Genomic DNA, 15,695 nt, shown 5'->3' on the forward strand with positions numbered 1-15,695 from the left:
GGCAGAGGCAGGCGGATCTCTGTGAGTTCAAGACCAGCCTGGTCTACAAGAGCTAGCTCCAGGACAGGCTCTAAAGCTGCAGAGAAACCCTGTTTCGAAAAACCAAAAAAAAAAAAAAAAAAAAAAAACAATATAGCTTTCCAACCTCTCTATAAAACTAAATTTCTGCAATAAACTTAGATGTCATTCTCATAAACAGAAACTTTACTTGATATATAAAGGTAAACTGATTTTACTTTGAAAGCACATTTCTTTTGACCAGCTTCCAAAAAGCATGTTTCACATCCTTATTCCTCAGACTGTATATGATGGGGTTCAACATGGGGCTTACAAAAGTATAGAACACAGCAATGATTTTGGATTGTTCGACCGACTTGTCTGTGGGAGGTCTAACATACATGCAGAACAGAGTCCCATAAAACACAGTCACTGCCACCAGATGAGACCCACAGGTGGAAAAGGCTTTGCGCCTCCCTTCAGCAGAATGCATCCTCAGAATGGCAATGAGAATGAACAGGTAGGAAATGAGGATTATAAGCAGGGAATTGGAGAGGTTAAATCCTGCTACCACGAACATAGATGTTTCCTTAATGAAAGTGTCAGAGCAGGAAAGTCTGATGAGAGGAGGGTCAGCACAGTAGAAGTGGTTGATGATATTGGAGCCACAGAAGGTCAAGCGATATGTCCACATGGTTTCCATGAGGCCACTAAGAAAGCCATAGATATAAGGACCAGCAATCAGACGCACACAAACCCCTTTGGACATCTTGCTGCTGTAAAGCAAAGGGTTACAGATGGCCATGTACCTGTCGTAGGCCATCACAGCTAGCATATAATATTCAGTAATAACCATAGCAATGAAAAAATAACACTGAACTAAACAGGCAGCATAAGAAATGGTTTTCTTCTCTGATAAGAAGTTCACCAGCATCTTGGGAGTCACGTTGGTAGAATAGCACAGATCCAGGCAGGACAAGCTGGCAAGAAAGTAGTACATAGGAGTATGCAGGCGTGAATTTACCCTGATCAACACGATCATGCCAAGATTCCCTCCAACAGTGATCAGATAGATCGCCAAGAAGAGCACAAAAAGGATAGGCTGGAGCTCTGGACGGTCTGTTAATCCCAAGAGAACAAATTCAGTCACCAGGGAGTAATTGCCTTTGACCATTTTCTTAGGTGCCAGCATGATCACTTAGATGGATTAGAGAAGTGTAAATGAGATACTGGTTAGATATTTTGTCTTTTTTCTCCTATTTCCCTACCTCCCTCTTATTATTTACCCTAAAAACTGTTACAAAGGTCTTAGAATGTCAGAGCTACTACACTGGGTGTTCAAAGCCTTAAAGAAAAAAAAAATCTTTCTTTGGTGTGTGTGTGTGTGTGTGTGTGTGTGTGTGTGTGCATGCGTACATGCACTCCCAAGTGCATGAGTGGTATGTGCACTCTACAATGTGCACAAGGAGGTCGGTCAGTACAAGCACAGGGGTTGGTTCTTCCTTCTCGCTCGGTTGGGGCAGACTTTTAGCATCTCTTGTTACTAAATGACCTTATCAATATAGGGAAACTGAGATTACAGACACATATTACCACAATCAGTTTGAATAGGTTCTAGGGAATGCATGGATGCTGAACGGATAAAGGCAGGTGCTCTATGCACTGAGTTATCTTCCCAGCCAGGGCTCATAATCATGAGGGCTCATAATATTGAAGATCGAACACAGCTGCATTTAGCTAAAAGCAAAGGTGCAGTTCATTTCTACCCAGAAAGGACTCTGTATTATTCAGTTTCCTTGGGATAAGGGAGGGAGTCATGATGCAATGATAGTCCAAATGGGGATGAACTTCCAAATTCACATCACAGTTTGTTGTGAAACAATGGTCTCCTTTTAAAAAAAAAATTAGAAAATTTTTCCCAAAGACTGGCTATAATATTAAAGTTTTAGAATGTAGCATTTTTGTGGAAATAAAAAAGTATGAAGTTACTTGGAATAACAAAGATATATGTGAGTTACAAAATAAAGAATTTTACACAGAGCAGTCCGTATGACATAGATAAAGGAATTTTAAATCACTAATAATTAAGTCACATTTTCATCTTCTTATCAATTTATTCTCTCATTATTTTTCCGAAATGAAATATTTAATTTTGGCAACTCTGTTCTGGTAGTGTAGTAGGTCAAAAATTTGAATTTAAATGCTTTAACCACATGGAGAAAATGTTCAACTGTCTTTGTTACAGTAAAGCAAACATGAATGAAAGGAGTTAGAGTTATTCTTAGTACAAAAAACATAATATCATTTTTTTATAATTACAAGATTATACTTTCCGTGAGATAAAACCCTATACTGATATTCAAGAGGACTTTGTTAACATTTAATTCCTCATGATGAATATCTAAACTGAAACAAAAAAGTTGGAATACAAAAGTCATGATTTTCATTCCTACCTGAACTCAGGTAAAATTCTCCAAGAAACACGTAAGGCCCAGCCAAGGGGCTGCTGAAAATGATTTATGCTCTATTTGTAATTGTCAGTGTTTATCCTTAAACTAATTTTCATCAGACCCCAAAGTAATAATTAAAGAAAACACAGTAATTGGTTTAGACGTGAAATCACTTGAACCTTGGGATTTGAGCAATGGGATTGCATCATCTTTTAACCATCCTGAGATACATGTTTTGCTTGATTATGAATTGATCCTCAGAGGATTTTTTTCATTAGAATTCAGTATTGTTGCAAGAAAATGGCTAGAACAATTAGTAACAGTATAATGTCTTGACATAATTCATGGAATTTGTTTTTTCTATGATCCTTTCAAAGCCAGAACTATGCACTGTACAACCCCTTGCAACGATGAAAAAATGAGTAGTCAGGTCACAAAAAATATAAAATAAATACTTTCTAATAGTTTTCTTATTTTAGTGATTTCAGCCCAGAAAAAATTATGTAATTAAACTTGATAAAATTATTAGAAAGCAAATTTATACAGTATAGACATCTGTCAAATATATTAAGAATTTTCAGCAAGAGATAAGGACATCAAGTTTATCAATAAATAAGGTTTTACACCATTCAGATTTGACAGAAGTCAGGAAACCAAACTACATCAACAAATTCTTCATTAACTAAAAAAGAAAATAAGAATAACCACAGATATAGAAGTTTAGTGTTGTATTGAGAACTGAAACCTACCTAAGCGGTGGTGGCACACACCATTAATCCCAGCATTTGGGAGCAGAAGCAGGTAGATCTCTGTGAGTTCAAGGCCAGCCTGGTCTACAGAGCTAGCTATGAGACAGTTAGGGCTGTTACACAGAGAAACCCTGCCTCAAAAAACAAACAATAAAAAAGAAAAAGAAGAGAGAGAGAGACAGACGAGAGAGAGAGAGAGAGAGAGAGAGAGAGAGAGAGAGAGAGAGAGAACTCAAAGCTACATTACTTTGATGAATGGTGGCATCTGAAGATGACCAATAGATGATAATAATCAGAATGAAGGACAACAAAGGGGGAGAGTACAGGGTTGATGTAGATTATACTCAATATATAGTAATTACTTATATGACAATGAACTTATTAGTATAATATACTGTGAACAATAAAAATGAACAATGAAAACTGCAAAGGTATAGGCAATTCTTTCACTAGATATGTGTGAGATAAGTGTCACTAATAATGGGGAGCAAGGATAGGCACCTACTCAGCCCTTCACAAAGTTGTTGTCCCAGGATAAGTAAGGTCAACAGGGAAAAAATAAGAAATGAGACTAATAAATTTAATAGAATAGGGACAATTTTTCTTACAAGTGAAAAATGAAAATATTAAAAAATCTATAAAATAAATAAACATACTACAGTCACTAAGAGAGACTAATTAATCGTCAGGACAAAAGCAGAAGCAAACATTTAAATGTTCCTACCACATAGCCTTGCAACAAATATGGAAATAGCAATGTGACATAAGACGTCTCATGGCCTTGTAGTCCTGAATTCTGTTTTAATACTGACTTGAATTTATATTCTTACCTTAAAAAGTTGAGATTTTAATATTTAAATATATTTGATGTAATAATCAAATATAAAATTTTTAAATAATATGTGTTATATATTTATTATATGTTATATATTACATTTATAATATACTATAATTATATTATATTATATAATATATATAATAATATTTCAATTTAAACATTTATATTTAATAATAAAAATAAAAATTGTAACAAATTATCTTTTTCCTTAGATATTTTTATGGGTCTATATAAATTATTAAGTAGCCAAGGTGATTTTAAATAAATAATAACAACAAAGTATGCAATGATTTGGGGATATAATTGCTTAGTATGTAACTGGAGGCAAATATATCAATATGTGTGTTTATCCTATTTTAATGGAGCTTGCAACATATTCAGCATGTGAGCTGATCTATATTGCTCCTCAAATTCATCCTCTTAACACTGATCCTGAAGTTTTGAGATTTTTTTTTCTTTTTTTTTTTTCTTTTTTCTTTTATTGGTTTTTCGAGACAGGGTCTCTCTGCAACTTTTTTAGAGCCTGTCCTGGAACTAAAGTTTTGAGATTTTTGTGCTGCCAAAGAAATTTCTTTGCTTACAGAAAAATCCTCAAGGCCATGTGTTACTAAAAATAAAGCAAACTTTCTATCCTGAGTGTAATTGGGAAGAAAAGGACCACTCAACGCAAGGGGATTACTGCTGCCATGGCTTACTGCTGCCTTAGTTTCCCTGTCTCTCCTTTCTGACTTGATCTTTACTCTGCAGTTAACCTTCTCTGAACTGTCAGAAGATGAAAGTGGAAGTGATGTGCCAGGCCGTAATCTTAGTAGGAAGTAGGCTGACCTGGACCAGCAGTCTTACATCTGCAAAAGCCTACTCCATCAGGTTCATGCTGCTTGTGACTCCTTCTCAAGCACATCAGTAAGAAACGGAGAAGCACCATCATGATCCATTTCCTCATTTTCGCTAATAAGAAGTGGGGGAGTACAGCTGTACCGTTGTTTCTTAACTGTCCTTCATCAGGAAGCCTGATGGGTCTGTCATCGGTGGAAGGAACTGAGAGCATGTTTATCCTGTTAACAGTTGTAAGCCACAAGTGCCCATAGGGGATGCAGGCAGACCACTTTGCATTGCACTGAGAAGTTTACTCTTAGAATAGTACTTATCCAAATCTGATGTGGATTTGAACAGGCAGATATGAGGTGGATCATGATTCACCATTCCATCGGCTACAGTGAAGGGATATCTGTGTTACTAGGTTGTGTCAGCTGATGTGTTTTTGCTGAGAGAAAATGTCTGACAGGAACTACTTAAGAGGAATTTAATCGGGCTCATTGTTTAAGATGACAAGATCTCCTGAGTAATTTAGGAGCATGGGGACCTTGGGAGAGGATTGAAGGGGAGGGGAGAGGCAGTTAGGGGAGCATAGAAAAATGTACAGCTCAATAAAAATCAATAAAAAATAGTTTAAGAAGATGTATAGTTATCGTGAAAGGAAAACAGAGAGGCAGGAAAGAGGTGGTTCAGTCACAGCGTCTTCACACTCAAAAGGCATGAGCTGAGTGGCTGTGACTGCGCCTTCTTCTGTGCTCTTTTATATTCAGCCTATGTCTCCAGAAAGGGGATGATGTTGTGAGTTTTCAACATGAATATTTTACCCCAGGTTAACCACTGTAGAAGTACCTCCACAGGCAGAGGAAGAGATGTGTCCCCTAAGTGATCTTCAACCTAATCAAACTGACTATAAACATTGACTATCAATGATGCATCAAATACAGAGTGCAAAACAGGACAGCATATAAAGTCAGGTGATTTATCTCAAAACACATAACTTTTAGCTGGAACACCAAAATTATGGCCACAGAGAATATTAAAAACTCATCTAAATACAACTTTATTCATGACAAAACTATAGTTTCAGCTTATTGAAAAATTGAGGCATCATTGCTGTCCTGATAACTTTTTGTCTGAAAATTTTTTTCAAGGCCTGCTTTACATCTTTATTCCTCAGGCTGTAGATCAAGGGATTCAGCATTGGACTTACAAAGGTGTAGAAGACAGCGATTATTTTGGATTCCTCAACAGTCTTGTCAGTGGGTGGTCTTACATACATGCAGAAGAGAGTCCCATAAAATAATGTGACAGCCACCATGTGGGAACCACAGGTAGAGAATGCCTTGTGCCTTCCTTCAGCTGATTTGATCCTTAGGATGGCAGCAATAATGAAAATATAAGACACCAGAATGATTGTGAGGGAACTGGAGAGGTTGAAACCAGCCGATATTAACATGGCATGTTCTTTTAAATAAGTATCCGAGCAAGACAGCTTAATGAGTGGGGGATCAGCGCAGTAGAAGTGGTTGATAACATTGGATTTACAGAAGGTCATACTGAAGGTCAGGATGGCTTGGAACAACCCATCTGAGAAGCCATAGACGTAAGGGCATATGGCCAAGGAAATGCAGACTCGTCTGGACATTTTCACACTGTAATGCAGAGGATTGCATATGGCCACATAGCGGTCATAGGCCATGGCCGCCAGCACGTAAAACTCTGTGAGGAGAAGGGCGATGAAAAGGTAGCACTGGATAAAGCAGCCAACGAAGGAAATCGTCTTCTTGTCTGATAAGAAATTAGTCAGCATCTGTGGGGTGGCCGTTGAGGTGTAACACAGATCCACAAATGCCAGGTTACTGAGGAAGAAGTACATGGGTGTGTGAAGGCGGGAATCCAGGCTGATCAGGGCCACCAGGCCCATGTTACCCGAGACAGTGACAAGGTAAACAAGCAGAAAAAGCACAAAGAGGAGAGGCTGGATTTCTGGGCGGTCTGTGAGTCCCAGCAAAATGAATTCTGTAATGTCAGTGCTGTTTGTGAGGGCCATTTCCTGAGAGCTGGGTTTTGGGCTCATGTCCAGGAGTTTCCAACCCTGTTCTTAGAACTATGAGTATCTATGGAATGCTAGAAAGAGAGAAATTGTCTTTATCCTCAGTAGAGCACATCAATTGGTTATCTGTGACCAAATCTTGAGCCCTGGAATCATACATACAACATTGTGTTACAGACTGAGGAAGTTATACTTATGTATGTAGCAAAACACACAGAGACGCACACAGAGTAGACACATATACATGCATCCACATATGCATGCCCATACATATGTGTGTCGCATCAACTAATAATAAAAGAGTCCATGAATTTGCAACAGAGCAATGAGGGATGCATGAGAATGTTATTGAGGAAGAAAAGGAAGAGGGAAATGGTATAATTATATTATAATCTCAAAAATTAAAGAGATAATTTCTGTAAATAAATAATTTAAAAGAAAATTTTAATGACAGTTGAAAATGTTTTTCTAAAAATTACCATCTGAAATAGATTGTATTATGTCCTTTTTAGCATTCTTACTAAGTCCATGCTTCATTTGATGTTGTATTTCGTTGGCATTTTGTTCCAAACTACATATATATTCTAATTTATACATCTGTACATAAATCATTGCTACATCTGTCCTGTCTCTCTGCATTTTTTCCTTACCTGTATGCCCATTCTGCAAGGCTAAGCAGGTTAGAGGAGTTTTGTGAAGTATTTCCTACACACATCCTTCATATAAGAATATAACCCAATCTCTTTATGTTCTTTATTTCCAACACAAACCCCCATATGTAATTTACCCTTAGAATACTTACATCACACTTTAAGTGGTTGAAGGATAGGAATTAAGTCTCATTAATTATTATACCATACGTATTCTGAATATATATATGCATCCAAAATATGTATATATGTTGAATTATGAAAAATAAATGATCAAAGGCTTCAAGAGAGAATTAAATATTGATAATGCAAAACATAGAGAGTTTGTAGCGTTATTTACCATAAAAAATATTACTGCACTTGGATACATTATTTGTACAAAGGGCTTACTTAGAAAGCTTAATATTCAGTTAAGTGTACCCACCATTTCAAAATACATTATTAGAATATTGGACTGATGAAGAAATTTTATTTTGTCATGTAAAATAGAAGAAAAGTAGTTTAAACTAAATATTACATGTTATGCAAAATGAGCCAAATGATGCAAAATTGTATCAGGTTTTTTCTCATATTTGCAAACTTAAAATGATGACTTGAAAATAGAGGGTCAACTTTTTTATGAAGGGAAAACTGAAGGGAAGAAAGAGGAGGTAAGACAGCATCATAGTTGGAGTATATGTGGTTAAAAAAAACCACACAATGTAAGCACCCTAGTGAAATCCATCAAATCAAAAAAGAACATGATCCAAGATCCAAACCAAAAATATCCAGAAAATCCAAGAGAAAATTTTTGCAGAACTTACCTATGAAAGACAAAGTCCTGGTGTCAAAACTCAGCTCGAATTAGTTCATCAATAGAATATTGGTGTAGCATATATGATGATCTATGATTCCCCAACTGTAATTTTCAGCACTTGCATTCTACCATGGATATGTGTATGTATATGTGTATAATATATATGCACATGACATATCAACTGAATTAATAAGTAATTATCTAATTATGTATTGTAGCATACTATCTTTAAAATAATTCCAAGAACAGTAACTAATACTTAGATAAAGAGGAAATTACACTTTGTAATGTGTAGGGGATGTGTGTTTCAACACAAGTGAAGGTCAGAGGATAACTCTTCCTCTTCTTCCACCATGTGAACCTTAAGGATGGAACTCAGGTCATCAATCTTGTCAGAAATTCCCCTTACCCATTGAGCCACCTTTCAGCTCTCATAGTTAAAATCTTTTATTGAACTATTTTCACAAATAATGTTTCATCATAAAGTGAGTGACCTCACTTACTTCACTATTTAATTTAGAAAGTTGATAATCACCTAAGCCTTCTGTTCCTTTACCCCAAAATTCATATAATTAGTAGGTGTTGTTTAGATGGATTAGTGTTACTAATAATGCTCCCATGGTCTTTAACCACACATCAATTAATAATTTCAAGCTATTGTTCTGCATGTGATCACAGTTCTCACTTCTAGGAGTTCTGAAATACTATTAAAAGTTTAAACAGAGGGTCAAGGATGTGCACACCTGAACAATCCTGGTTAAGATGTGGTCCCTCCTACAATTGTCCCATTTTTATCTGCTCTGTCTGGGCTTCAGTCTCATCCTATAAGATAGTCCAATAAGCTGTAGTAACTGTGTGAATTCCTTTACTAGAGACAAGTGCCCCTCAGGTTGGGAAAATTTTCTTTCTCTCAGAATTAGATTCTTGGGAGAAATTCCCATTTCTTTGTGGTCATTTGTTTCAATATTCTGAGAGCCAGATTGAGAGATGCATATGTCTCTTTAGAACATCTTAATTTCTCCCAGTTAGAATATGAGTTTTGATTGCATGAAGGCAGAAGAAGAAAATGCAAGCTGGATGTTTCCAGGAAGCAAAATCACGTTTCCCCTGAAAGACTGACACTTGTCAGTAAATATACTAAACTTCAGTGTCTGCCATGAAAGCTGCCGAGTGGCATTTAGAAGACAGTTCAGCAGGGGAAAATACAACTGTGCCATTCTGTGCTTGTAAAAGAGGAGTTACACAACAATGTTTCAGATGAACAGAAGAGACATAACTAGCTCTTCTTGAACAATCATTGTTAAGGTGACTTAAAACCTGAATAGTCAGTACATACTAACTGCTGTTAGAAGCACAGTTTATACTGCTCAAAGTTGACATCCTTTCTAGACTTCTTTGGTGTGCTCTTAATCACAGAAAATACCAAGGTTCCTGTTTACCACTGATTTGATAATTAAAGAAAATCCTATTTGTCTAGGAATTTAAAGCTAAGCGATCTCTAAACCAGGACAAATTAGTTACTTAGAAACCAGTTATTTACACCTGAATACAGAGAGGGAGTAAAAACACAAGACCTACGAACGGCTCTGACATGCACTGCTCTTCTCGGTCTCTGTAGAATTCTCTGAATGCGTTATAAACTGTAAAAATATTCCCCTATTTATACTTGTATGAGGGAAGGGGGCCAAACTAAGCCAGTCTGCAGAGGGAACGAAGCACAGGAAGATGAGCCTCACAGCGGGGACCACTTCTTGGCTTTAATGGGAGCATTTGGGGATCCAGAAACTAATTAACTTCCTCAGTTGTCTTCTATTCCACACTTCCATATTTAAAAATATCTTTAATCTGAGCTCTGCAGAGGACATAGTTTGTTTGGTTGTCTATTTAATATGCAAAAAATAAATTAGGCAAACTCAGTCACTTTTTCTATTGTTCTCTAAGAAATTATAAAATCCTATGATTTGATGATTTCAGGTAAACAATAAAAAGGCATTCCATTTAAATAAAAATAATTATATTAATAGATAGCAATAGTGTACAAGTGTGAGATGCTGAGCAGGTGAAACCACTTGTTTTTAATCCTGACGATCTGATTCTTTTCCCTGGGACTCACCAAGTGGGAGGCGAGAACAGGTTTCTCAGTTGTCAACTGATTGCAACACATACCCCATGGCATGTACATACCTATACATTCCCACCCACGCACATAAGTAAATCTAATTAGAATTTTTTAAAGACCTCTTCAGAAACAGCAACCGTTCTTTAATACTCTTCATTCTTCTCTTTGTATGTATATACTTATTTGGAGATTAATTATTTTACTTGAATAGACATAGGGAATGTGTTTTTATTATATGTGTGTGTGTGTGTGTGAGCATGAAAACACTCCCAGATATAATATGTAATAAATGTGTACAAACACATATACATATTTAAATATATGTATAAATGTTTAAAACATATAGTAACATTTAAACATTTAACAGACTAAATAATATCAACTTTTATATGATATAAGTTTTTATATGTCTACAATACATGAATGTATGAAAAGAGGAGCATACATTGTTTTCGAGCTTCTTTTATATTGGTATTGTGTTACATTTTTTCCTAAGCATGCTATTCCAAGCTTAATTGGCATCATGATTTCCAACACCATAACTTCATAACCTAAGTAGTACCTGTGCTAAACACAACATGTGCTAGAGGTGAATGTCCCTAACTTTTCAAGATGAGCTAAACATTTTTGTGTGTTCCTGCTCCTTCTTCCCTTCTCCTTTTCCACCATCTCAAATGACCCATGCTCCCAATTAACTCAGGAGATCTTGTCCTTTTCCCGTTTCTGTGTAGTTCTATGTAAGTCTCTCTTAAGGTCCTCTTTGTTGTCTATATCTTTAATTTATTTGCTCCCTTATGGACCATAAAGTGTATTGAATGTGTCAAAGATGAACAACATCAGCAGCTGTTTTAGATTCAAGAAGGACTCACCTCTTAGCCTATGTACTTACAGAGAGACATGTCCTTCCTTCTCCCCCATCCTGACACAGTGATCTAAATGGAACTTTGGGGTTGTCTTTCATGTTTGCAAGCAGTAAGGCATGCAAATTATGGTTTAATATATCAGTACATTCTAGAAGGTCTCCCTAGTTTCCCCATTTATTGCATATAAGAAAGAATCACATATATCAATGATAATATTATTTCTTTCTCTTTATCCCCTTTCTTTCTCTTCTCTCTTTTCTCTCTCCCCATAACCTCCCTCCATGTGCTGCTTTCATTTTTACCCTGGAATCTCCATTCTTCCCAACAGTTGATATATTAACATTTCTATTAACATATCATAAAGACTTCTCCATATTTCTTTTTGTTTTATTAATTCATCTTGTAACTCCTTTGAGATTAAGAAGAAATAAGTATCTTTTTTCAAAATATTATTGCTTTTAATTATCTGTAGACATTTGTGTCTTCATGTGACCATGTGCACATGAGAACAGATGTTTGGTGATATCCATAGGTACATGATTTCCTGGAGTTCAAGTTACAGACAGTTGTGTCCCAGACATGAGTCCTGGGAACCAGACTTCTTCAATCCTGATTGGGCAAATGCCTTGTGTTTTTACTTGATAGATAAAATCATCCAGATGCTATTCTGTTTTGTTTGATAACCATTCAGCTTAGCTCCAAAATATGGAAAAGTCTAGCTCTAGGTATGAGTTATAAGCCTTCAAGTTGTTGGTCACAGATAACTTATTGACTTTCTAAGCAGTATAGACTATTGTCATTACTCTTGGTGATATACTAGAACTTGATGTTAAAATCATATCTCTGAAGTGATCACACACTAGGGTCAAAGGACATGGAGAAGTCAAGTCAGTACCTACCTGGAGCATTCTTTTATTGTCTAGTTTAAATAGTGCCATAAGGTACTATATGGGATGCTGAGAGAGAAAGCCATGAATAGCCTGACTCAAAGGTGAGCATGGCAACCAATGCTAACAATCAGCCTGACATGATATGCTTATTGTTGCAATGAATGTTATCGGGATAACCAGCCAACTTCTGCCTAAACATAAGGCTCACTCCAAAGGAAAGAATTCATACATTGTACTATAACCTGAGTCAATACCTCAGATAAAACCTGTGACAGATAAAAGTCAGGCCCTAGAGAAGAATCTACTACTATTATTTGATAAATAAACATAATACCAAAAATATCTTATAAATATGCATCCTTACAATCATTAATTAGTATTTCCCTCAATCCTATTCAGAGAAGCTTCTTCTGATGGGAGACATCATTCTTTATATATGTTGCTTTTATTGGATATTGAATAAACCTGTTTCAGCCTATGGCTTGGCAGAGTAAAACCAGGTAGGAAATCTGAACATAGATTTAGAGAGAGAGAGAAAGTAGGCGAAGTCAGAGAGATGCCATGGAGCTGCAGAATTGAAAAGACACCAGGCTACCACCAAGGAAACAAGACATGTAGTAAATGAGGTAACACCCTAACCTTATGGCAATACACAGATTAATAGACGTGGCTTAATTTAAGACATAAAGCTAGCAAGGAATATGGTAGATCCACTGGACAAACAGTGTTGTAATTAATATAGTTTCTGTGTAATTATTCGGGTCTGGGGAGCCAGGAAACATACATTCTTCATTGCAGTGGATGACACTGTATATGTTATTATAACTGTATAAAGTTGTACACCCATTAATGTATGTGCTTTACCCACAAATGTCTGATCAGCTTAAGTTATAGAATAAATATTATGCATTGTATTGTTGCAAAGTCAACAGAATGAATATTGTATCTTCATTCACTATGCTTGAAGTCTGGACTTGGAGAAAGACATCAATTAACAAGCAAAAAGGTTCTTGCCTTGAGTCTTTGTATTCACTACTTGAAGGGAAACTAGCCCAGTGGAACAGGGGACTCTGGCAGGCCTTGCCCTTCTCTCGCATTCCCTCTGACTTGCTAAAACATTAAATTATATTCCTAAAAGTAGTCACCAAAATGTATTCCATTTTTTTTGGTCACTTCTTCCACCTGAGGCTTACTACCAAATTTCAGCAATCAGAAACCTCCTATGCTTCACCTAATTAAAAAGCCCAATTTAAATTAACAACCTCATTCTAACATGAGTTTCTCCCAATCTTTTATAAACAGCCACTTCTCTATGTACCACATCTGTCTCCCCTCCATTCAAAGGCAATTATTTGCCACTCTGGAAGAAAAACCCTTCCACCTTCCCCTTGAACTTTTCCCCTTCATCTTTGTTCATGATCTCTTCATCATAACATCCTAGCCCATTCTAACACAGATCTCCCCTTTTTCTTCTCTTAAAATTACACCTGCAAGGTCATTTGCTGTTTTTTGGCCAGAGTTAGAAAGGAGCCACTTAAAGTCTTCTACCCTGATTAATTAAGTGTTGCTCTGTGAAAACAGGTGTTTAGGTAGTGTTTGTGACTAATTCAAGGTCTTAGAAGGGAACCTCTCTGTTCCGGAATCCCCTTCACTGTGTGTCTGCAGTAATGTTTTTCCACAAAAACTCATGTGGCAGTATCTTTACTCAAGAAGGCCTTGCTCAAATGTTATTTCCACTGAGAGCTGGAACATATTTAGACTTACATAATTTAATTTGTCACTTGGTTTTCATATTATCAAGAACGTGGAAATATGCAATGATACTTTAAGAACAGAATGGATACATGTATCCTGTCTAGTTTTGGCATAGAATATATCAATGAAAACATGTCATTTGAGTCAATATGGATATACCTAACAATGGTGGTTAAAAGGGAAACAGTTTGCAGAAGCACAGAGGAATTTCATCTCCATCAAGGTTTATAATTCTACAGATAGATAAATCCCTAACCACTGAGAAAACTCTAATAGTGATAAGATGCATTCAATTACATGAAGCATTTTTCTGAGAAAATTCATATTTTAGTATCAAAATATATTAAATCAGTGTGATATCGTGTGACAATTTGGGAGTTATAACAAGGGGCTCATTACCTTATTTTCTTTTTTGGTTAAGGTTAAAAATTGTTCCTCTAAACAAATAATCAATAAATACCTAAAATTAATAATATATGTAATACCAACTTTATTGCATTTATGAAGAAATCTAACTTCTGAAGACCAAAGAAAGAACCAATAAAATGAATGTATTTGATAATATGCAAAATAAAAGGTATTTAAAAACATTTGAAAATAAAATGAGTTAAAATGGAGAATATGCATGTGTATAACTAAGTAGCAAGAAAATTATAATACTTTAAGATAAAAATCTCAAGTAAATCTAACAATATAGAAATATAATAATTGGTAAATAGACAAAACAATGCATTAGGCTTTATCACAAAAGAAACTAGAACAAGCAATGAGTAGTGTAAACTGTGATCATAAGATCAGAATTACACAAATGCACAGGAAAACGATTCACTGATAAGGTTAAAACATCAACGGAAGCTAGCTATTCACAAAGAACATGCAAGGGTCCTGTACATGTCATGGCGGGAATGAAGATATTCTAAAGAGACAATTCTGTTCCTCTCTTCGCTACCACACTACAGAAACAATGGATCACCACCACCACCACCACCACTGGAATACTCTAGAAATCTCATGCTGGATAAAGGAGAAGCCAGATAATCTGGTGGTAAATAAAGGGGAGCTTATTCCCCTAGAATTGATTGGGAACTTTTCAATTCATTTCGCAGGAAATACTCGAGCTGAGACATTGGAGATTGACAGGACCACATAGCACTTTGACCAAGACTTCATACATGTGCATAATTCCTGCCTTGTATTTATTCTAATACTTATGATCACAAAGATGGGCTTGGGCTGTCACTGGACCCTTTTACTCTTCTAAATGTGGCTTTATTGAATAAATAATTTTTGCCTTTGTTTTCTCTGCTTCTCACTGTTAGCTGTGTTTTTAATTGGGCTACTGAGGATGAGTCCCAAAGCCTGGCTTATTAGAGCTGCCAGGATCATCAGGCACAAACATCTTCCATAACTCTAATAAAGGAATGGAGATGTTGCAAATTGAGTGTGATGATGCTTTGTTTGTGTTCTAGCAAATAAAGCTTGCCTGAAGATCAGAGGGTGGAGCTAGCTACTAGTTAACCTTAGAGGACAGGTAGTGAGGGCATACACCTTTGTTCCCAGCAATTGGGGGTCTCATGCCTTTGATCCCAGTACTTATGAGCCATCCACCTTTAATCCTAGCACTAGGGAAGTGGAAACAGGAATATAAGGCAGGAAGAGACAGGATCTCAGCCATTCTATCTGAGGATTTCATAGAGGTAAGAACTCTAGTAGTGGCTG

At 36.3% G+C, this 15,695-nt stretch overlaps 2 protein-coding genes across 2 annotated transcripts; both read right to left on the reverse strand.

Moving 5' to 3' along the window:
* Nucleotides 1–232: 232 nt before the first annotated feature.
* On the reverse strand, nt 233–1,189 carry LOC119819180 (olfactory receptor 1030). Its single transcript, XM_038337242.1, has one exon. It carries the CDS (start codon nt 1,187–1,189, stop codon nt 233–235), a length of 957 nt encoding a protein of 318 aa, XP_038193170.1.
* Nucleotides 1,190–5,925: 4,736 nt separating this feature from the next.
* On the reverse strand, nt 5,926–6,900 carry LOC119818809 (olfactory receptor 5M11-like). The gene has a single exon (XM_038336582.1). The coding sequence runs from the start codon at nt 6,898–6,900 to the stop codon at nt 5,926–5,928; it is 975 nt and encodes a 324-aa protein (XP_038192510.1).
* Between the last annotated feature and the right edge of the window lie 8,795 nt (nt 6,901–15,695).

This window comes from Arvicola amphibius, chromosome 7, assembly GCF_903992535.2.
Source record: "Arvicola amphibius chromosome 7, mArvAmp1.2, whole genome shotgun sequence".
NCBI lineage: Eukaryota > Metazoa > Chordata > Mammalia > Rodentia > Cricetidae > Arvicola > Arvicola amphibius.

Excerpts from the sequence above, each read along its gene's own strand:
- LOC119819180 (XM_038337242.1), bottom strand. The coding sequence starts at position 1,189 with ATGCTGGCACCTAAGAAAATGGTCAAAGGCAATTACTCCCTGGTGACT.
- LOC119818809 (XM_038336582.1), bottom strand. The coding sequence starts at position 6,900 with ATGGCCCTCACAAACAGCACTGACATTACAGAATTCATTTTGCTGGGA.